This window comes from Hirundo rustica, chromosome 12 (assembly GCF_015227805.2).
Source record: "Hirundo rustica isolate bHirRus1 chromosome 12, bHirRus1.pri.v3, whole genome shotgun sequence".
Classification (NCBI taxonomy): Eukaryota; Metazoa; Chordata; class Aves; order Passeriformes; family Hirundinidae; genus Hirundo; species Hirundo rustica.
In genome coordinates, this window is record NC_053461.1 from 6874787 (window position 1) to 6896967 (window position 22181).

The following is a 22181-nucleotide window of genomic DNA, read 5'->3' on the forward strand; positions in this document are numbered from 1 at the left end:
CATAAAACTATGTGAAGAGAGGAAGCAGAGCAGACCAGGGGAGGCTTTTACTGAAGAACAATACTTACAAACAGAAATTCTGTAACACACTTCAAAGCAGAATGAAAACAAAAGACTAAACAGAACACAAAACTCAAACTCTCTTGATGATCAAGCATCTTTCTATTCCTGGCTTCTGAAGATCTTTCAAAGGAGTGCATTTCCTAGCAAATACCAGCATGCCCTCAGGGACAGGCTCCCCCACCCTAGAGTACCATGAACAACCCATAACCCCATGCAATGTTAGCAAATACAAGAGATAACAGAAATCATTACATTTCTATGAATCACTGATTTATATGCATTCAGAAACACTCCTGCTATGCCAGTTACATCATTTCAGCAATGTCAACACCAGCAGATAATTCCAATTCTGCAGCTTAACTGAAAGAACAAACTCACAATATTGTGTAGTACATTATTCTACACTAATTCACTGGTAAGGTTTAAAAGGAAACACAACAAAGAATGCAAACAATTCCTTCCCTAATTGGGGTTAATGCAATGGACAACAGGAACTGCGTTGTGATCTCTAAATCTATGAATTCTTTACAGGTACTTGTGTAAGAGTTTCATCAAATTTTAAGTCTGATATTGAAGTTCCACTATAATGGGAAAGCTTTGTAAAAATATAGCAAAGTCCTCAGAGGTAGAAGACCACATAATCTTGATCTTATCCTTCCAGAGCCTTAAACTCTCTTGCCTTCTCACTCTTTCCTCTGGCCGTGCACCAAGACTGAGGAACTCTTTCTCCAGTCAGCACCCATGGATGCATAGAATGTTCACAGAAGAAAATGCAGCACTACTTTTGAAGAAACTACCTCTACCCTCATTCTTAATAATCTCTAAACGATTTTATCAACTGCTTAGGTTTGCACCATCATCTGAACAAATTCAGCCGGCTTAGAAGTTTAAAAAAGTTTATCTGTGATTTAAACGACACTGACAATTTTGCATTACAGCAGGGAAGTATCAAATGGCTCATTTTAACCACTTCCTGTAGCTTTTATTTTTAGAGAAAAACAGTAATTTCCTAGAACACCTCAAACTGATAGGATACCTGTCACTTAAGAGAAAAAAAAATATGCTCAATGACCCTCCACTATTTTCAGATATCATTCTTCAGCGGCATTTGTGGTAACAATAATTAATAATTTCCATACCTTGCATCTTTGGCTTGCTTTAACATAGACCCAGGTGGATGTGTCAGTGGCACACAAACATTATGATATAAAATATTATTATATAAAATGCACCTTACGCAGTTTCAGCAATGGGTTCTGAATGTGGACAGTAATGCAATTAACAGAATAGTAATTAACTGATGACAACACACTGATATTCAGTGATCTTCCTACAGAACAAGGCATTTCAGTATTGGCAGATGAGAAGAAAATCTGACTAGAAATCAACTCCACCTTTACATTCTCTACAAATGTCACAGGAAAAGGAAGAGGGAGAAAGAGAAACTTGATATAAACGCTTTGAAGAGTCTTCTCATTACTTATTCCTTGTACAAATATCTTCATTTGTCTACTAAAAAAATTAATATTTATTCTATCCAAGATTCTCAAACTTTAAAAGGGCTTCTCTCTTCTGAAAATCTGCCAAGTCCCTACACAACAGTTAACAAATTTCACCAGAGGGTGGCAGATTGTTGCTACAAATAAAAGGAAAAATCATTCCAAAGAATAAATGACAAAGACTGTTAGAGCACAGGAAGAGCCCAGCAAACGTCACAAACACCGATTAAGCAGAGGGGCCTGTTTGAGTACCGAAGTACTGTTTGAGTACTGCTAAACCCTGTGTTCTATGTCCTGCTCTACACCATGGAATTACCAAGGGATGAAATAGTCTCATTTTTCCAAGTCTTCTCCTCGCCTCTTTTCCCAATATCCACTTGCTTAATGAGGTACTTCAAACACAGCAATACAAAGAATACTGCAGCATTAGTAGACAAAGAGCAGCAAACTTAAGATACAAAAAGTTTAAAGAATAGAAGATACTACTAAATCATTATTTTAACTTCCACCATCAGCTGTGGCAAATATAATGTAAATCAAAACATACCTTCAATAAAACACATTTTCTTTCATATGATCCAGGTGCTTTCTCCTGCCGCTAAGACTGAGCTAAAGAAGGTGAAGAAGTGTTTATTTTATTTCCTTTTTCCAGTATCAATAGCATGTTCCTGCTCTGCCCAGGTTGAAACCTGCAGGAATTCAGTGTATCAGACAAACTGGCTAAAAGTGTCTGGAAGATGGACAGAGAAAGAGCACAGCTCTTTGGATCTCACTGCCTGATCTTAAGAACAAAGAGCTGCAAATTCCTAAAAGCACAGTGAAGTTTGGGCTGGATGAGCAGACAGTGAGCTGGACTGAAAATGGGCTGGAAGGCAGCAAGCGCAGAGGCCACGTCGTGAATTCCAGCTGGAGGTCAGGAAGTGCCAGTGTGCCCCAGGGGTCAGTGCTGGCTCCAGCTCTGTTCCCATCTCCATCATTGATCTGGATGACAGGGCAGATCACCCTCAAGTTCACTGGTGACCGCCATGTGACTCTCTGGGGTTATACCGCTGGAGAAGTGGCCAACAGGAGCTCGTGCAGTTCAGCTAAAAGAAGCCCAAAATCCTGTATCTAGTGAGGGGTAACCCCATGCACTGGTGGGGTTTCCCCCTTTGCAGGAAAGGATCTGTGAGTCCTGATAGACAAACTGAACATGAGCCAGCAATTTGTTCACGAGGAAGGATGGCTCCTTCTCTTTTTCCCAGTGTTCCTGTCACTAAGTTATTCCAAGAGCTAAGAAGCTCCAGAAGCCTGGATTCCTATGGATTTGAGTTGTGTGAGCTTCAGGTCCTTCCAGCTGCTCTCTACCTCACGCCACAGCACCTCTGTGCTGCCAAAGGGGTCACTCACAGCTCTGTCCCCTCCTGCCTTCCAGCTGCTCCTAAGCAGGATTTGGAACCATCCCTTCCCCAGAGGAACGACCTCTCTGGAACATTTCCTCTGCCCAGCTGCTATTTCTCGCAAGTTAATAATAAGGACATAATTATTTCTCTATATCCTGTGTCAAAATTGGTTATAACTGGTAATAAGGGTTAAAAGATACCATGTGAAATAAGTGACAAAGATAAAATGTTCTTTTCTTAAAAAAAAAAAAAAAAAAAAAAAAGGGGAAAGTTAGGTTATTTTAAACATAATGGAAATTTCCAAAATGTTCCACGAGTATCCCATTAGGAATTCCTGCACCTGCATTTCCCAAAAGTGAGTGAAATGACTCAGACCAGAGCAGCTGAAAAATATAAACTAAGATGTGCAAATTTTTAACCCTTCCTATCTGTTTGCTAAGGCAGCAAAATATCTCAGCTACCTAGACCAGGTTGCACATAGAAAATCTGACATGAGTTCACTGTTAAGCAATTTTAGAATAATTTAAAATAATTTCAAAAGCATTTACCCATGTCCTAAAAAGCAATTGCTGTTAACTCTTGAAGATACTCATCCCACATGCATTCAATTGTCAGTTAAGATATTGCATTATTTATCCAGGAAAACTATGGTACACTGCAACAGAAAACAAACATTAATATTTTAATTTAATTTTGATCAGAATTTAACAGCAGCACGATAATAAAACCAGTACTAAACTAAAAATAATGAAATTGTGTTCTGAAGGCTATATTTTTTTTCTCATTCTCTATGTTTAGAATTTAACATTGCTTCTTGGGCTTGCATTGGACTTTTTCCCTCCTTTCTGGGGAGACTAAAGATTTGAGAACAAAGCTGCTAATAGGAAACATATGGAAAAGTTCTGGAGCAAATGAAAATCTGACTCGAATTCCAAATGCCACGTATCACATACCACAGTCTAAATTATCTGCTGAGATAAATGCAAGATTTCCCCTCCATACTCAATGAATCACATGCGATGGAAGACAAGGTCATGTATGAAATAAACAAAAACAAAGACTTGCATGATATTTAAGAGACTTCTAACACTAATCAATATTTTGAAGCAAGTTGGGAAGCTTCTCAAAGCCAATGTAAGCCAGTAAAAGACTGGCTCCATGGAACACGCTGCTGGACAGACAGCCTCGCTGCAGCTTTTCGTATAAAATATGAACATTCCTACCCAAGTGAATAGTCGGGCTCTGGATTTAACCACTGTGCTGCTGTGGTTGCAGTGGGAACACCGCACAGCCAGATTTTCCTACGCACAAACGCTTTCCTGTCTCAAATCCCTGTGCAGGGGAAGTGTGACGACGATGAGATTTCTGGCACAGCGGGACTCAGGTTTGATTAGAATCTCACACATTTCCACAGGCAGCCAAGCTTTGCCCCAAACTCTCTGTGCAGCAGCAAGGAATTTACCAAGCCTGGATGCAGCAGAGTAACCACAAGTAGAGAGCCCCAGGAGAAGCGATTCACACACCTGGTTCATTCCACCTGTGGAACCCATCACCTCCACAAAGGTTTCTATCAGAATCAGGCAGCAACACTGAAATGAACAGTTTCTCTTCACAATTACATTTGCAGGAGCTATTGCAGAGTTACAGTCTCTGCTAAGAATGGAAAAAATCTCGAGCTGACAGGCTGCCAGAGGATGGAAAATTTCCAGAGGGACAGAGAGGGAGCAAGTCACAGACACAAGCATGGACTTGCCTCTTAATTCTTCAGCCGGTGTTATTTCCAAAAACTGTTTAGACATAAAGACCATGAAAATATTTTTCTTCCAGAAACACTCTTAACAAAACACCTTAACTAATTTGTGGAAAAGAAAACTGGCCTGCCATTCTAAAAGATCCTATTTGACAAAAAAATTATATCTAATTTAGGCCACTAAGAACATCCAGTCACCATTATTATCCTTCTGTCAGGTCTATCTTCTTTTATCTTCTTTCTATTCTCCAGGGCAAAACAAGGAACAAGGGAGGCACAAGTCAGTATAAAAGGGCCTGATTTTTAGCATGAAGAAATTACTTTTATATTAACCTTGTGAGAAAATGTCCAGATTCAGACAGCGACAGAATAATCTAGTATTCTGCAAGAATAATAAAAGTAACTGTCTATACTCATTTCTCCAGCGGCAATACTGTGATGCAGCTTCATTATTACTTGCTTAAGAAAAATTTAGTGATTAATACCTAAAAATTAATGACTTTAGGAAAGCTTACTTGGGTTTTAGGAATGTATATTTTTCATTTATATTTTAAGCTAATACATTCACTTTCTATTTAGATGTTACCCTCCTGTAAATTAATATTACTGGTACCTTATATTTCCTCAGATATTAGATTTTACAAGGAAAAACACTCTTGATTTAACTCCATTTAAAAAATGACTAGCATAGAAGAAGAAAGTCAGATAACTTTCAAAATACAGCAAAACTAAATGTCAGTACAAAAGCAGACTATTTTACCCCCAAATTCCCTGACTACATAATGCTGTCCTTTAATATGAACCAGCAGAACCATCATGTAATAGGATGAATTTTGAGATGAAAGAATCAGGGTACTTTTAGAAGCTATTTTCCATGCAAACACCTACCTAACCCGGGCAGTTAATGATCTCTCTGACAAACTATGCTCCTGTATGGTGGCCTGTAAATTTGAGATACTTCATACGAAGATAAAATCTGTCATGATGCCATATGGAAGAAAACACTTCAAACCTCACCACCATTATCATACCCAGACCCCCAAAGCACTTTCTTAACCAGCATGCCAAGAGATCCCTTGATTTTCCTTTCCAGTTAACAATTAGCATTTACAAACTCATGATCTTTTATTTCAGAAAAGCAGAAACTAAGTCTGATCTAAACCCAACCTTCAATATCCTTCTTAATGCTTCCCTCTAACAGATGGGAGAAAAAAAGCAGTTACCCTTTATAAAAGCCCTGTATCATTATTTATGATAAAGCCACAAACAAAGTGAGTATTTTAAAAATATAAAATGTTTCTTACCATAAACTATCTACAACTCTTGGTGCTGTTTTCCTTGAGCAAGTTCCATTGGAGCACACATGTGTAAGGCAATATTTCATTACTCCTGTTTTAGGAATGCTTTGCCTTAGCAACAGTGTGTTTTATGGATTCATACTGCTTCTAGAGCCTTGTGCTTAGGACAGAAAGGGTAATGTATGCTTCCCACTTGAACAGTTCCCTCCCAAAATCAGAATGCACGGGAACCTGAGGAGAAAATGTGAGCATGGAAAACACATCTGTCAGAAGTGCAACTGCTTTGTAAAGTCACTGTTCTGTCTTTTATTAGAAAGTACCTTTCCACTCAAACACTTTACCATGGCCAAACCCAACATCTAGTTCAGTCATTAGCAGTTCGAACCAACTACTCCAGCCCCCATTCTGGGGCTACTTTCACAACACACAGACTTATTTGGAAGTTTGGCAAAGATGCGAAGGGAGATCTGTCTTGCATTAAAACTGACATTTTTTAATTGAGCTACTGCTCTCAGCTCAGTTCTGTTAATCACTCACAACACTGATTTCATGCCATCCCCTTACTAAGATCCAGTTATTAAAAAAAAAAAAAATTAACTGATTTTTTTTTTAGAACAAAAATATTAAGGATGCTTATATTTTGGCTACAAACAGTTTTAGGCATTTACTGCACTCTTCACAAAGCTTATAAGACAAGGCAAGAGAAGATGTCAGAAGCAAGACAGAACAAGGACACTCCTGCAGATCACCATGGAAGGTTTGTAGGTCAACTTTTTCTCCTTAATGACATGAAAAGAGAAGCTGTGGCTGCCTCATCCCTGGCAGTGTCCAAGGCCAGGCTGGGGAAGGGTTGAAGCAACCTGGGATGGTGGAAGGTGTCCCTGACCATAGCAGGGGGTGGAACTGGGTGAGCTTTCACCATTCTGTGTTCTCTGAGTGCTGGTTTAAGGGTGAGCCTTGCTCAAGCCTCCACAGTAACATCTTTTAAGGATCCCAGAACAGGCAATAGAAGAAACAACTTCCAGCCGGAGTGTTTGGATCAAAATAAGAACCCGCCAAGCTCTGCCAAGGAGGAGCTGTGGTTCACAAATTATTCAAACCACGGAGAAACCCTTTTGATTTGATTAATTCCCATAAATCAGAAAACACATTTATTTTATATGTTAGGCACAAGCATTGCTTCCAAAGGAGCATTAATATTAAACAAACAAAATGGAAACAAAAATGGAGAGTAGCCAAAGGAAATAAAGAGTAGAGAGACTGTATCTTTACTTATAAGACAATATGCCAGGGTACAGAATGATGTGAACACCTGGTGTTTCTGTGAAAGCTTCCAAGTCACAGATTCTGGCTGCATAAGAACTGCACTGCAGACCATAGAGGCGATGTGGTGCCAGCATTACAAGGTTTGTACTAAAAGGAGAGGATTTAGTCTCTCTAAGAAGGGATAATAAAAATAAAGAACCATTTTAAAACTGATGTTCAGTTTCCAGGTTATAGAAGAGAGCTGAGAGGATGCCTGGCAAAATCCTCCATACTGCCAGGCTGGACAGCTGTATGTGTTTGAATATTTCTAGAGCAACAGCTATTTAAGAAAAGAAGCACATTCTGTAGTCATTGTAAAATCAAAAACCAACAACCCTTAAACACACTCAAAAGAGTAAATAGGAAGCACTTTCCATCACGTACAAGGGGAAAATTTCTGCTAATGCAAAACATTTTCCTATTCATGATCATTCATTCAGGAATGCTTTGGCAAATAACTTAAGACAACTGTTCTTTATCCTCCCCTGGAAGTACCTAAAAAAAGCTTATAAACATATGATTTTCAGATTGGATACAAACCTGAGAACAATCTGAAGTTGCAAGCACATTTTCTAATTCTTTAACCAAAACTGCAGGAAGTCCTCAGCTATGAACGAATAAAATAAGCTAATGAATAAGGTATTAATGTATTAATGTAAATTATTAGGGTAGAATTCACATAATCTCTTTTAGAGGTCTACCAGTTTAGGGCACTAAAGTCAGCAGTTCTGCTCAAAAATAAATGAGAAGTGCCTGCTTGGAATAGACAGTGAGCTCCATTCCCTTCCAAAACACTGTGTTTACTCTTTCATTTACAGTGTCTGTTAGTGAGTGCAAGACACCTGTCATATACTGTGATCATTTATATAAAAGACACAAATCAAGTAAACTAAAAACTCTGTTAAAGTTTGAGGTCCAACTGCTAATGCTGCCTCAAGAAAATGAATATGCCTGCACCAGTAAACAGTGGTTGCAGAACAAGACAACTATTCCCAGAACTCCACATGGGAGGAAAACACAGCCCAAAGTCATCTAGCTTGGAACAAGGAAAGCAGGCTGTATAAAAATACAGAGTATAATGCAAAGTGTATTTATTAAACAAGCTATTCAGTTACTGAAAACACAAGTGTCAGCTGACAACAGTGACTCTCCTCAGCTGAGATTTGTAATTTCATACAGTTCAGGGTATTTGAGTGTAACCAGACACTATTTGCTACAGATAATATTGCTTACATCAATTTTCAACTTGTTTTATTATTCCAGTGTAAATTGTTTATGACTACTTGTTACTGCGTTAGTAGAAACACTACATGATGAGGACTATTTAGATGCCTCTGCTGTAGAAAGTAAAATCCATCTATTTTACAAATGTTACATCCCTCCTCTTCTGTCAGTCCTTCAAAGTCAATTATCCACTGCCATAAATTGATATTGTCATACAAAACCCCTCACATAAATTTCAACATGCCAGGAAACTTGATACTTGGGTTTTGCAGTATCAATTGCTCCTTGCAATGTTCATGCACAAGTGTAACCAATCATCTATTGAAATCAGAGCTTCTTAATGTATTGCTTTTAGATGCATAGATATTTCTAGTGAATTCAGCAGTAAAAATTCCGTGTATTGCTGTCACTAGTAGAAGTGACTCAGTAATTTCCTACGAGATTATATTAATTCCCATGCTACAAGGTCAATAAACTCAATTGTTTTCAGTTGCTCAACATATTCTTCCCAGGAGCTCTTAACAAAACAAAGCAAAACACTGAAAACAGGCTGCACAAGATGTGGATTGCCAGAGTTTTGATCTCTTAATACCACCTACTAAATGGGAAATAAATAGGGACCACACAACAAGGTTCAGGTCAGGGGCAACAGAAAACCCCACACGGGGCACGACTCTGTCCTCCTTTGCTTCTTTTAACAGATTAGGCCTTGTCTCACCTCTGTTGATATGATTTGATGGCCTCTTTTCCATAACCTTAAAAAACACGTTCCCACAGGGACACGCTCCTGGAAGGACTTTCCATTCCAGGAAGAGCAGAACACCACCAAAATCGGTGAGGGCTCGGGCTGGGCTGGAGGCTCTGCAAGAACAAGACCTTCAGCATCTCCACTTGCTGAGCTCTGCACTGCAGTCAGTGAATTTTCAGAGGAGTTCTGGCCCAGGATAAATAAATCCAGCAGCCACTACAGTCCCAATATTCGATCAGCTCTGCCAAGGCAAGCACAGGTAAGAAGCACCTTTGCAGATCACACGTGGAATTCACAGAGGCTGCAGGTGGCTGCTGACAGCAGCACTGAGCTGCCAGTTAAGACCTGAAGCTTGGGATGCCAAGAGCTTCTGTGCCTGCAATGCAACTCTGCAGTGCAGCCCAGCCTGGATGACACTGCCTACAGCTGTCTCCTACCCACAGGCTCCACCAGGAACCAAATTACAACCTTCACATTTCCTTGTTATATTTGACTATGCACTCCTTTTTCTACTGTGCCCTCACTCACAGGAACAAAATCCACCAACTCCTATCTAAAACACAGAACTCCTTTAAAGCTGTCAACTGAGGATTTTTAAATTTTGAGCTTGAGGCCTTTTTTCAGATATCTGATAGCAGACCCAGTCTTTTGCAATTCTGTTAAGATCACACTTCCAACACAATCCTCAGGTCTAACTTCCCCAGCTTGGCTTCATTTGAGTTCCCTAAAGCCTATATAAATAAAATGCACTCTTCTTTTTTTTCCCTATATACTTCATATGGACCATGATAAATTTTGGAGGGAAAGGAAAAAAGAATTCACCTAGAAAAACCCACCAAACACAAGTAAGACAGTGAATATAAGCAAAGACCAAGCAATTTAAAGTAATTTATACCTTCTTATTATCAGGGCTAGTTCCATTCACCTCAAGGCCACTGGTGATCTCTTCTACCTTAACCCAAGAATATTCTGACCAAAATTTGTAAATTTTAAATATGTTCAGTAGACCATACTCAACTAGCTAAAACCCCCCTAAATTCATACAACAATAGAGCAGCCCTTCTTGTGCCTTCAGCTCAGAAACAAAACTGAAGAAGCTGACAAGTCTCAAAACTTGAATGCAGTTATTGGAGATGGTGAAATTCTAATGATTTTAATTGATGAAAAGGATCCATCCAAGTTTAGCTAAAGAAAATAAATCAACTTGAAGCCAACTCAAGACTTCTAGCTTGACATATATCCAACTTCGTATCACAACTGCATGAATGACCAAAAAAAAAAAAAAAAATCACAAATCAACAGTAAAAATAATTCCTTCCAAAGCATTTTTAAAACTAAACCCCAAAACATACTGAAAATTCAATAAATTTTCACGGCCTTTGAAATAAGAAGTCTTACATGAAAGATGCTAAATTTAACCCTCTCATTATCTGCCTTGTAAGGAAATTCCTGCCACACCACAAATAAAAATGAGGATCAAACCACACAGTTTGACCAAGATCACAAAGTATAAACTTGTCTGTCTCCAAAACAGCTCTTGTAACAAAACAGGAACTAACTGGTAATGTGTTCCATGGCTGGAACTGCAGCAGCCTCTGCAGCTCAATATGCTTCAAATCAAGAGCTTTACCACAATTTTTCAAAGGACAGACTTTTCTGTCCTGCCACCATGGATTTTTAAATTCACCATGAGATTTCAGATCTCCTAAGAGCTTATGAGACTTTGGGACACAACCAGTAGTAGAAAACAATAGAAAAAATACCAGGTATGAAATTGGAAGTCTAGTTTTCATCTTTGGATAGAATAATTTTATGTATGTTTTACTTACAACTATTACTAGAACGAAGCTTCCAAGAATATGTGCCATGTTCTTTGTCTTGTGCTTAAAAAATACCCAAACTTTGTAACAGCCAGTAACATTTTACTAACTGGTCATAACAAACTTGGTGGGGCTTTTTTCATCTCTCACTGTGTATGTATTCTATTAATTATTAAAAAAACCCAAACCCCAAAAAAACTCCTTTGATTTAGTGGTACAATGTAGCCATTCAACTATTTGTGGTACCATTAATCAAGGATTACAGAGTTTAATTTCTCTCTTTCAACCTCTTCCTTGTATTCTGCATTCCCTACATAAATAAATAACTGCTTTAGTTTATTTCCAGTATTGCCAACTCCCACAATATCACTTTGGTCATGACTTCTGGCACTTTTCTTTATACTCCGAATGTTAGAATTATGTATGATTTATCTTCTTAAACATATTCTTGTCCCCAATATTAGAGAAGAAACTTGAAAAGGTTGAGCAAATCATCAGCTTCATGAAGCTCAAAGACAAAAAAAGTAAATTTTACTGTATTTTTAAAATAATTATGATACTTCTAAGGCATTTTTAAGAACCAGATTCTTCCTCATGAACAGATTTTGAAATAAAGTAATACTTTTACAAAGGCAAAAAGCATAATTAAATGGTTTGGATAAATCATACACTTAAACCACTTCACAAAAAAAAAATTGTCCATTTTCTCAATTTTTTGAGATATCCCAGGTATATAAATATCAATATATTGATTTAAGTATCATATAGCACTAAAGGCAGATAACTATACCTTCTTTCCTTAATTCCTCTTAGGTTTTAAAATATATAGTTTTCTTGAGTAAAATGGTTTATGTTTCATGTCATACTTACCCTTCTCACAAGATTTATGCTCTCTCTATACAACTTAGCAAAAAAAGATGTTGGAAAGTTACTGAACTTTAACACCACCACACCGACAGCATTATATAGAACAAATCCTTTGCAAGAGGGAGACAGGACATAGACATTGTGGGGGGAAAAATGAGAAAGATGTTTATAGGAGCTTATTGACAGCACATGCTTCCCCTTGGTTTTGGTAAGGTTAATTTTTTTACTGTTTCTTAACTTCATCCTCAGAGGACAAACCCTTTGCAGAACTGAATCACTGCAGCTGAACCCGCACTATGAACTAATAACCTCTGTAATCATTTGTGAAGTCTTATTCTCTTTTTTTTTAATGGGAGTTGGTAACTGAAAGAATCCTGCCAATTACATTGAAGTGATTTGAACAAAAGGCAAAATTGCTTCACAGCCCTATGACACAGCATCTACAGCAAGTGATGATGTGGCACAAAGCATTTTTTTTAATTTCACTGGCAAATCAGAAGAGGGGCCAAGGCTGTTATTTTGTGTTGCCTTCCCACAAGGCTCCTTACCACAAAATATGGCTTAGACAGACCTTTTGTTCCTTCAGCTGGGAAGGCTATGTCTCAGATGATTTCACCAGCACAAGAACTTGCTACCCCCCTACAACTTGAACTTCTCAGACTTCCAAAGAGTAAGTTTTCTTGGTAAGCAGGAATAAAATTAACTGATTGTGTTATTTTTCAGTGAAGAGTGATTCATGCATGTTATATAATGTTTAGCTTTCAGCAAGTAAACTGCTTACAAATACAGTTACTGAGCTCTGACTTCATTAAGACAGTAGAGAATTAAGCTTTTAAGATTTTCTCTTGTTTTTCAACTTCGTAATTATGTTGCGTGCATCTGACCTGCATTTCCCGTTATCAGGTTTCACCTGACATCAGTGTTTTAAAGCTAGTTAAATTCCTAGAAATATTTCATCAGGAGATGTCAGTGTCTCAGTGCTTTGAGACACAACCTGCAAGCTTGGAAGGACAGTTACTACTCTAGCAGTAAGATACGCAGCTACAGCCAGAGTATCAAAACCTCTCCCCAAAACCAGCTCCTCTCTCTCCGTAAAACCTGTGGGAGACTTTGGTACATACTGCTTCTTATTTATCATTTGACATGATGGGAATTCTCTTCACGTTGTCCACACGGCAAGTAGATCGGTTCCATAAAGGCCTTATTCCTCAAAGTGAGAACACTTTCCTGAGTTGTCCCTCCTGGTTTCTAAGGACAATTGCGGCACTGAGAACAAGAATTATTAATTGGAAGTTTTCTGACATGGAGTAGAAGTGCTGAGAGAAGGTGAAGCTCAAGTTCCGGACTGCAGCTGAAGAGGGAGGAATCAAAAGGAAACAAAGAACATGAAATAGGCAAGGGGGACAGACTGGGATCTGTTCCACAAAACCAGAAGGCAGCTGCGTGACTTAGAAACAGATTTTAGATAGACACCAATGGGAGTAATTAGAATATATTTTGATATACACTGCCTGAAGAGTGAGACCCAGTGAATTCCTCCTGAAGCACAGAATTGCTTCTCAACCAGTGCATTAATGCAGCTCTGCAGTGCAAGGCTGCTCTGTCTCTTTGCTAATTGCTTAATTAGCTCAGACATCCCACCATGCTGCAAGGATATGGAGTCCCTGGCTTTGCCAAGGACACATCTGGAGTGGAGTTCCTGACTCCAGTCAAACCTGGTTTTAAGGCTCTCATCAGTTACGGAACTTGATGACACTCAAATGTGAAATTAGATATGTAGGTTAGGCAACGCCACATGGTGACACCCAGCCACTGGCACAAACAGGCTCTGTCACACAGCACGATTACAAGGATGCATCAAATTCCAAGAGTTTGTTACTGCTTTTCTCCTTAGAATTCTTTCTTTCCTGTTCAGTTCATAGAATACATCACACATTAGGTAATCACCAATAGGAATCATCAGAAATGATCACTTGTCTCATCTCCTTTGTTACTGATAGTGTTCAGTCAACAAACATTGACAGAGTCCCTTGGGTATGAAACTTGGGAAAAGGAGAATAACTGCTTTTCTCTCTCTGCTTCAGGACTCTTCTATACTGAGTAGTCTTAGATTTTTCCATGACTTCTGTGGTTTGATCTGCAATGCAACATTTTGACTCATTGCTGCTTAAATTGAACAGCTTGACATGATTCACAACTCTCATTCTGCCAAATAACAAGGCACCTCTGACTGCACAAAGCACTCAAAAATGTTAGCCTGGCTTTGAGCATCAGAAATTGGGCCTGCAAAATGATTTGCCTTTCACAGGATCAGGATTTCGCCTCAGAAGGGCATTATGAAGATAAATTAGTTCACATCTATAAAGAATGTATGATTATCGAAGCAGAAGTCTACAAAGAAAACTTACCACTAAAGATTTTATACCATGTGCAGTGCACAATGGTTGAATTGCATTTATTTAAATGCACTGCATTTAAATAAATGATGGGAACAGAAAAATCACATTATATCTTCAACACAGTACTAAGTCAGTGAAGTTTTGTGGAAAATTGAAAAACAACAAAAAATGCCACAGAACATACAATTTGCAAAGCCACATAAATTTCTATTTTACATAATATACAGTCTTTGCAAGTAATTTATTTCAATGCTCTCTTCATAGAAAAAATCCTGTTATGGTACCCTTCAGTACCAAGCACAGCACAGGTGGAAAGCTGTTCCTGGTCTGAAGTCAGACCAGAAAACCTGTTTACTTCAAAGATAGTAAATTTGTTTATGTTTTTTACATGGAAGGTATGGATCAAAACTTGGGTTTCCTAGTAATGTCACAGAGAGCATTGCCAAGAAAAGGCATTATTCTACTTACTTAATTATATATTGCTGCTTCTTAAAACTTTTGTGCTATTTACTTTATAACTATCTAAAACAATGTTTCTTCTCATCAACAGGCCACAACATATAAATTCAAATATGGGGATTCAGAGCTACCTATTGATCGTGCACCTCCTCTGGGCTGCTCTGGTCTTTTGTCAGTATGAAGATTATGATTTTGAGGATGAATATGGTGGAGAGCCAGATCAAGTTCCTTATTATTTTAACCCAAACACCCAAGTTGAAGTTCCTCATTTTCCTTTTCCAGTTGAGTGTGCCAAAGAATGTTTTTGCCCGCCAGCTTTTCCCTTATCCATGTACTGCGATCACCGGAAACTCAAGACAATACCAAACATCCCCAGTCATGTCCAACAACTTTATCTGCAAAACAACAACATTGAAGCCGTGCCTGCAGGACCATTCACAAACGCTACCTTCATTAGGGAAATTAACCTCAGCTACAACAACATTAAATTCCATATGATTGACCATGGTGTTTTTGCCAAGTTTTCCAACTTAGTGCAACTTCATTTACAACATAACGAATTAGAAGAATTTCCATTCCCTCTGCCTAGCTCTCTAGAGCGACTCCTCCTTGGTTTCAATAAAATCTCCCGGTTACCTGGAAATGCATTGGAAGGATTGCCCAACATGACCATGCTTGACCTTTGCAATAACTTACTTGATGACTCAGTATTCAAAGAAAAACCCTTTTCAAACATGAAAAATTTAATGCAGCTAAACTTAGGCAACAACAAACTACAGACAATGCCTCCTGACCTGCCACCATCACTTCAGCATCTTTCTCTTGAAAATAACTCCATTTCTCGTATTCCAGAAAACTATTTCAACAGACTTCCCCAAATCATTGCTGTAAGAATGTCCCACAATAACCTGCAGAACATTCCACACAACACTTTTAATCTACCCAACCTCCTAGAACTTCATCTTGGACATAACAAATTAAAACAAGTGTTCTATATTCCAAGAAGTTTGCAGCATTTGTACATTGAAGACAATGAAATTGAAAGTAGGTTGAAGGTTAAACTTCATAAAAGGCAATAAAACTGGTGGATTTTGGCATTGATTGTGGGAGGTGTGTGGGGAGAATATAATCCTGTATTCTTTGGGATGCAATATAAACACATCCTTAGTCATTTAAGACCAATTTGAAATTAGAGAGAATTTAAATTTTGAAGCTTTCCTCTAATTCACAGCTCTTTGTAAAAGTTAATGCCAGTTTTTCATGTAACAGCTAAAATCTTTCTGAAAATTGCTTCTGATTTGGCAACTGATAAAAACACACAGAGAAAAGGAATTATGAAAACATTTCATTCACATAAAACAGTAATTACAAATTCCTTACAAACCTTATATTTTGCAAGCCCTCAAACTGGTACCATTGCCATTTACAAAACTGATTTAAAACACAGTACTATATATACACTACTGGGCACCATAAAAACATTTTCCATTTTAAATTTCAAAACATAAGTTTCACTTTGGCAATATGTCTAAAACATAACCACTTTCTGCATTTTAATTAATATTTTTCACTCTGTTACAGACATCAATGTTACTGTGATGTGCCCAACCCTGGACCCACTGAACATCAGGCAGTTAACCTACATACGGGTGGACCAGAACAGGCTCACCAGCCCCATCAGCACCTACGCCTTCTTCTGCTTCCCTCTCATCAGAACCATTTATTATGGAGAGCAAAATGTCACTGGCAGCAGGCCATCTCAGCTCAGAACACCGGTGTTTCGGCGGTTCCTAACACCAGAGGAGTTCCAGGAAGCAGAAGACAATCATGAAACGCTCAATCAAGAAACCGAAGAAGATCATGAAGCAGAAGACAGCTATCTTCATCCTTACTATCACTGAAATAATCATTGTTAATAAGTATATATGGACACTTTTCATTAGTCTGGGTTATTCATAGCTATCTTAGAACAAATAGGCAGTTTGGGATATTTAAGTTGCATCTATAAAGTGGAGGTAGGAGTTTAAAGGAGGCAAATGTCCTATTATTGGTGTCATAAAAAGCTATAGTAGGAACAAAGAGTACTCGCCTGAGCATTAGATAAAGGTCTGACACATAACCTGGGTTGATGATGGCCTCACCCTTGGGTGAGCAGCTGAAGTGAAAGAAAATTGACCTGAAAATCTTCTCTGTCCCAAATTGATCCAATTGCAAAATGACTAAAATACAAATCAGTGTCATAATTCAATAGGAACAAGTGATGAAGGCCAAAAATGCACCCAGCTCTACATCCTACTGCCAACAGCAGAAACAGAGAGACACCAGAAAAAAGGACAAGAGACTGAGATTACAAAATACTTCCACAAAGTTCCTCCATATCTCCCAGAAATACAGATATATCTTCTTCCCATTTCTAACTGGATGAGAACATCACAAATATGGAGCTTCAAACCTTCCCCATTTTATGTTTCAAGTATCCTGACAAGCTGTGCTATAACATTCACTTCTTTGGCTGTCCTTTAACTATCCCAATCTTTCAAAGGAGATTTCAGCTTATTACTAACACAGGCAATAAACAATCTTTCACCCAGCTGCTGGGTCCTAGGAAAAAGCATGTGCATTAACATAACTGAACAATTAACATTAATATTTTCCCTGTGCTTCAGCCCATGTTATTTTAGAAGACACATAGAAATGTAATCTTTGCATTTAGAATTATTCATCAAGTAAAACAAGAATGAAGAAAAGTGCTGCAGGTTTTTTTTAACTATTAATTTAGACTGTCCCTCTGCACAGCTAATACCAATTAGCTGTATTCTGCTTCAAGGTAGAACCAACATTACCTTAAGTAACCTGAAGAAAGCTTTGAGCTACGCAAATTTTTGTTATATCTTATGCCTAGAAACAGATCCAGATAACTACCGGGGAAGATAGCACTATAGAGCACTCTATCGCCTTTTTTAAAATCACTTCTTTATTTTTCAGCTTTTTTCTCTGATAGAGCTTTACCAGCTATGAAGAAAAAAATCCCTATTTTTCAACAGCAAAATGGAACGTTTGCAAGTCATAGATCCATATATCACACCACCAACTTAGCATAATTTTATGTAGTCTTTTTAATTGTCCTACACAAAAAGTACAATGTAATCAGATTACTATTAGAATTTGAGAAGTTAGGCAGGTTTCATTTTTTCTCTTAGAATTTCAATATTTTTTAGACCCATCTTTGTATTTATGGTTTTCTGATGTATCAACTGAAATATTAAGAAAATGAAAAAACTTAATGACTTCTTTTTAAGAGAAGGAGATTTATTGTAAAGCTATGAATATACACTATAAGAATATGTATAGTCTTTAGGGACAACTAGTTGTAAGAATTTGTGGGTACAAAATTTATTCTATTATTATTAATTTGTGGGTCTGCTCCTCTCTCCTTCCCCTTTTTCTTATCTGCACTCTGAACAGATCCAGTATTCATAGCAAACTATTTTATGGTCACCCCACAAATTCACAGCACTACAGAATTTTATGCCTTTTTTTAAAAAAAATTATTAACATTTATCACCCTCAAACACCTCTGGGTTTCTGAATAAGGAACACATGCATGTATTCATGCCTTCATTTAAGTACTCAATATCATCTATAGACAGTATATACAAGAATTTAGATATATCTATAACTTTATTGCTTTATTAATATATATATGTAATATATTAACATTTGGGAACCTTTCAACTATTTCAGATTTTAAGTAAATTGTGCACAAAATGCAAATCTAAAATAAGAGACTTTTTTTAAAGGCTTGCTGAGCTTTAAAAGTAAAAGAACACAATCCTGCTATAGTATGAATATTACATCTTTTATCAAAACCTTTTTGCTTTTTAAATACATTTATGAAACAAAGCTTAGCTTTAAAGTAGAAGTCAAAATATTGATGTTTTATGTATTTCTCAAAGTCAAACTGGAAATGATTGAAAACTTCAGAGCTGTCTTATTACACTTGATGCATTCAGGTGGAACATGAAATTTGTATTACAAGCAGAACTATTGTAACTGGTTTTTTTTTTTTCCCTCCAGTTAATATTACAATATCAGCTGTAGTACACAGAACACTTATTCCAGAAAAGCTTTCACAGTGGACAGGGAACTAGACTTGGTAGACTTAGAGAAATAAAAGTTTATTAAAAAGTACTGGATTAATGGATATCTAGCTGAATGCAATTTGCTCTTGTAACATAGGGGATGCCTTCTGTAAGTGATGATGTTTTTGCTTTACAAACACCTTGGAGTTCTCTGAGGGTATCATGAAGGATATGGAAAAGGGAGAGCCTGATCCAAACAGCCTACAAGAATTCCTAAAGGTTTTTAAGGAAATTAAGTTGCCACAGATTAAAAGGCAACATCACAAATAAAAATCAAATAAAATATAAGAAACTGCCAAAGAATAAATGTTCTTATTGTGGAAGGGATTCCACTGGTGGGAACTTTGCAAAGGGCCTGCACTGGAATTCATTCCATTTAAAATGTTATCAAGAGATAGAAAACCAGGCTGAGAAGTGAGATGCCAACAATGACTGCTAAGTGTTGCTGAAGAATGGCTGCAGAAGTTCTCAGGATGCTAAAACAGCCAATGGAGCTCTTCACTGTTAAATGAGAAGTGATGTCCATGGAAATGATGATCTTAGTTCCACATTAAAACTAATGAAGGATGACCTCACCAACATCACTCAGGAGCACTTCAGTTGCACTCAGTGTAGTGAGTACTACTCAGTAGTGTTCAGTGAAAACACGGGCTCAGCATCCAGGAGTCATAAAAAGGAAAATCAAATGTAGAGAGTAACTAGAGACAAATGGAAAACAAGAGACATCAAGACACTGACTTAATCTGTGGCTCACCCAGACATTAAATGCAGTATTGATTTCCAAAGCCTGAGGTAGCTGGGGTAATTACACAGGGCATGACTGCAAAAAGATTAGAGCAAGGTCACCAAAGGTAAGAAATAGCCATCAACAACATGGAATGCACTAGGGCTTAGCAGCTCAGCAAAGAAATGGCTGAGGGGATACAGAAAATACTCACAAAATACTGAGTTGCACTGACAGCAAGGGTCTGGGGATCAACTCCAGTACAAGGGAAGGAGCCATCAAATGATGCTCATGTGTCCCATGTGCCTGAGGACACAGTGGACGCAGCAGCAATTTTAGACATGGTGTTGAGAAAGGACAGGAACAGTAATTGTGTTCCTTGGAAGAGATCCAGTAAAGGTTGCTAAACAAAACACAGTAGGTGCAGAAGTGCTGAGCTGAAAATAGCTGGAGATTGGAAGAACATCTGAAGACGGGCTAGAAACAAGGATCATGTGTGATTGTCCTATTCTCAGTCTTCCCAAATCATCTTTCTATGGGCATTGCTGGATGCAGGATGTTGTACGCTGACCTTTATAATTAATTCCACACCCACTTTCACGTTCTCACTATCCTGAGCCATGGCAAGAAGCAGGCACTGCTCCTCACTACTACTGCCTTGGTACAGTGTAAAACATACTTGCTTCATGTTTGCTCTGGTACTTACTTTCAGATTATACAGTGTTTTTAAAGGAGGAAACAGGTTCATAAACTAAGAACTAAACATGCTATTCATTTCATCAGTACTAGCAAAACCTAACAATCAAATAGCTTAATAAGTTTGTTTACAGCACAGTCAGAAAATACAGAAACAATGCTTGACCTGGGTTTTAACTCTGCATCTCCATGAGCAATTCAGGTAAAGTGCCAGTCACAAGAAGTTATTATAAAAATCAAAAGAAAGAAATAACAGTAGTTTAATCCAACAGTCTGTATGTCTTCCTTTAGCCTAAAAATGCAGGAATATATTTTGCTTTTTCCTGATAAAATACTTTTTACATTTTCCTTCAGTACTCTGATAATAAAAGTTATGTGGATGAGGACAGAAGCTCCCTTATAGAAAACAGATGTTTTAAAGTTCACATTTTCTGACTTAGTTTAACATATTCACATTCCACTTCTACAATACAGACCCATTTCCTTCTTTGTTGCCCAACCTGATCATTGTGAGCTATAAGAATAGGCATTTCTACCTGAAAAGCAGGAAAGGGGAACACACTGTATTTTTAACCAAAACCATACACATTGAAGAGATTTCACTGCTGCAAGAGTATGAACTATTCAGCTATAAACATCTGTGTATACACTATTGCAACTCATGGAATTCCACAAATAAAAGCATTTTTAATGTTTTTAACTATTTTGCCCAAATTTTATATTTCTAATAACCCAATTAATTTAAAAGGAAAACAAATGAAAGCACAATCTTGTAAGTCATTGCATCAATTAATCAGCTACAGAGGAGGAAAAAAAATAAATCAACCTTCCCTTATTCTAAAAGTACAACACAAGGAAAACAGATAAATGTAGAGATGAGCCATAAACACAGAGAGCAAAGCAGATGCTGTGAAAAACACTAGGAACAGATGCCTGGAACACTGAAGTAAAATATGGATAAGGCCAGTGATTCTTGGAGCCCTGACTCAAATGTCCCTGTGGACATAGTAACAGCTCACAACAAATGATGGTATTGTCATAAGGGAGTAATGCCAATTCTGGAAGAAATTCTAAGAAATTATAATAAATTGCAGTAGGTTGGCTTTTGTTTCAGGATATAAGTGATGTCACATAGCAAAGTTCAAGAGAACATGTGTTTGACAGAGGGGTCTGGGTAGACAGCACTGTTACTCTGGTTATCATTTGTATTTGTTAACCATAGTTTGATTTCTGTTTAATATTGTGCATGATTTTTGCAATATGCTTTATTAATTTATAACACAGTAACTGATAAAAGAAGTTTTTCTTTTCCAGAAATGCGAGAAATAAAGGTAATGTCTTCAGCCTTAAAAAAATTCTGATTAGAAATCAGAAACATATGGAAGGATGTTCATACAATCACTAGGTCATTTTTCAGCTGTCTCCATTTTGCAGCTGGTGGCCCTAACAGTGACCTAAATTAATTCAGTTCACTGAGCCTTGGAAATAGTTGCAACTTTTCATAGAAAACTGGAGGTGTTTATGCATAACTATTTCATTTCAGGTACTTCTTTAGTGATTCTGAATCTTGAAGAATGTTCTACGTTTTCTCTCTAGGACATGATGACATTTATTTTACATTTAATGCTACCTCTGAACCAACAGAGCAGGCTTAGGTTTCCAGAAAAGAAACCACCTTCCAAGTAAGTCAATCCTTGTAACCAGAGTCCAAGCAACAGACACTTATACATCCAATTTCCAAGCACTAACAGTGCCTAGAAAGCACTCCCTGCTTGCCAGGGTATTTCCTGTGAGCTCCCCTACTG

General features: G+C 37.7%; 2 protein-coding genes across 6 annotated transcripts in view; one reads left to right on the plus strand and one right to left on the minus strand.

The window, feature by feature from the left end:
- The window catches only part of CENPP (centromere protein P), a 108554-nt gene that overhangs the window by 59846 nt on the left and 26527 nt on the right, over positions 1-22181 (minus strand). The gene's annotated exons all lie outside the window — the stretch shown is intronic.
- Positions 12507-17894, plus strand: OMD (osteomodulin). Its single transcript, XM_040076091.2, has 3 exons — positions 12507-12626; positions 14906-15858; positions 16396-17894. The coding sequence occupies exons 2-3, from the start codon at positions 14928-14930 to the stop codon at positions 16713-16715; spliced, it is 1251 nt and encodes a 416-aa protein (XP_039932025.1). The 5' UTR covers positions 12507-12626; positions 14906-14927; the 3' UTR covers positions 16716-17894.

Coding starts and splice junctions, on each gene's coding strand:
- OMD (XM_040076091.2), top strand. CDS start 14,928: ATGGGGATTCAGAGCTACCTATTGATCGTGCACCTCCTCTGGGCTGCT. Junction 15,859..16,395: donor TGAAGACAATGAAATTGAAA/GTAGGTTGAAGG, acceptor ACTCTGTTACAG/ACATCAATGTTACTGTGATG.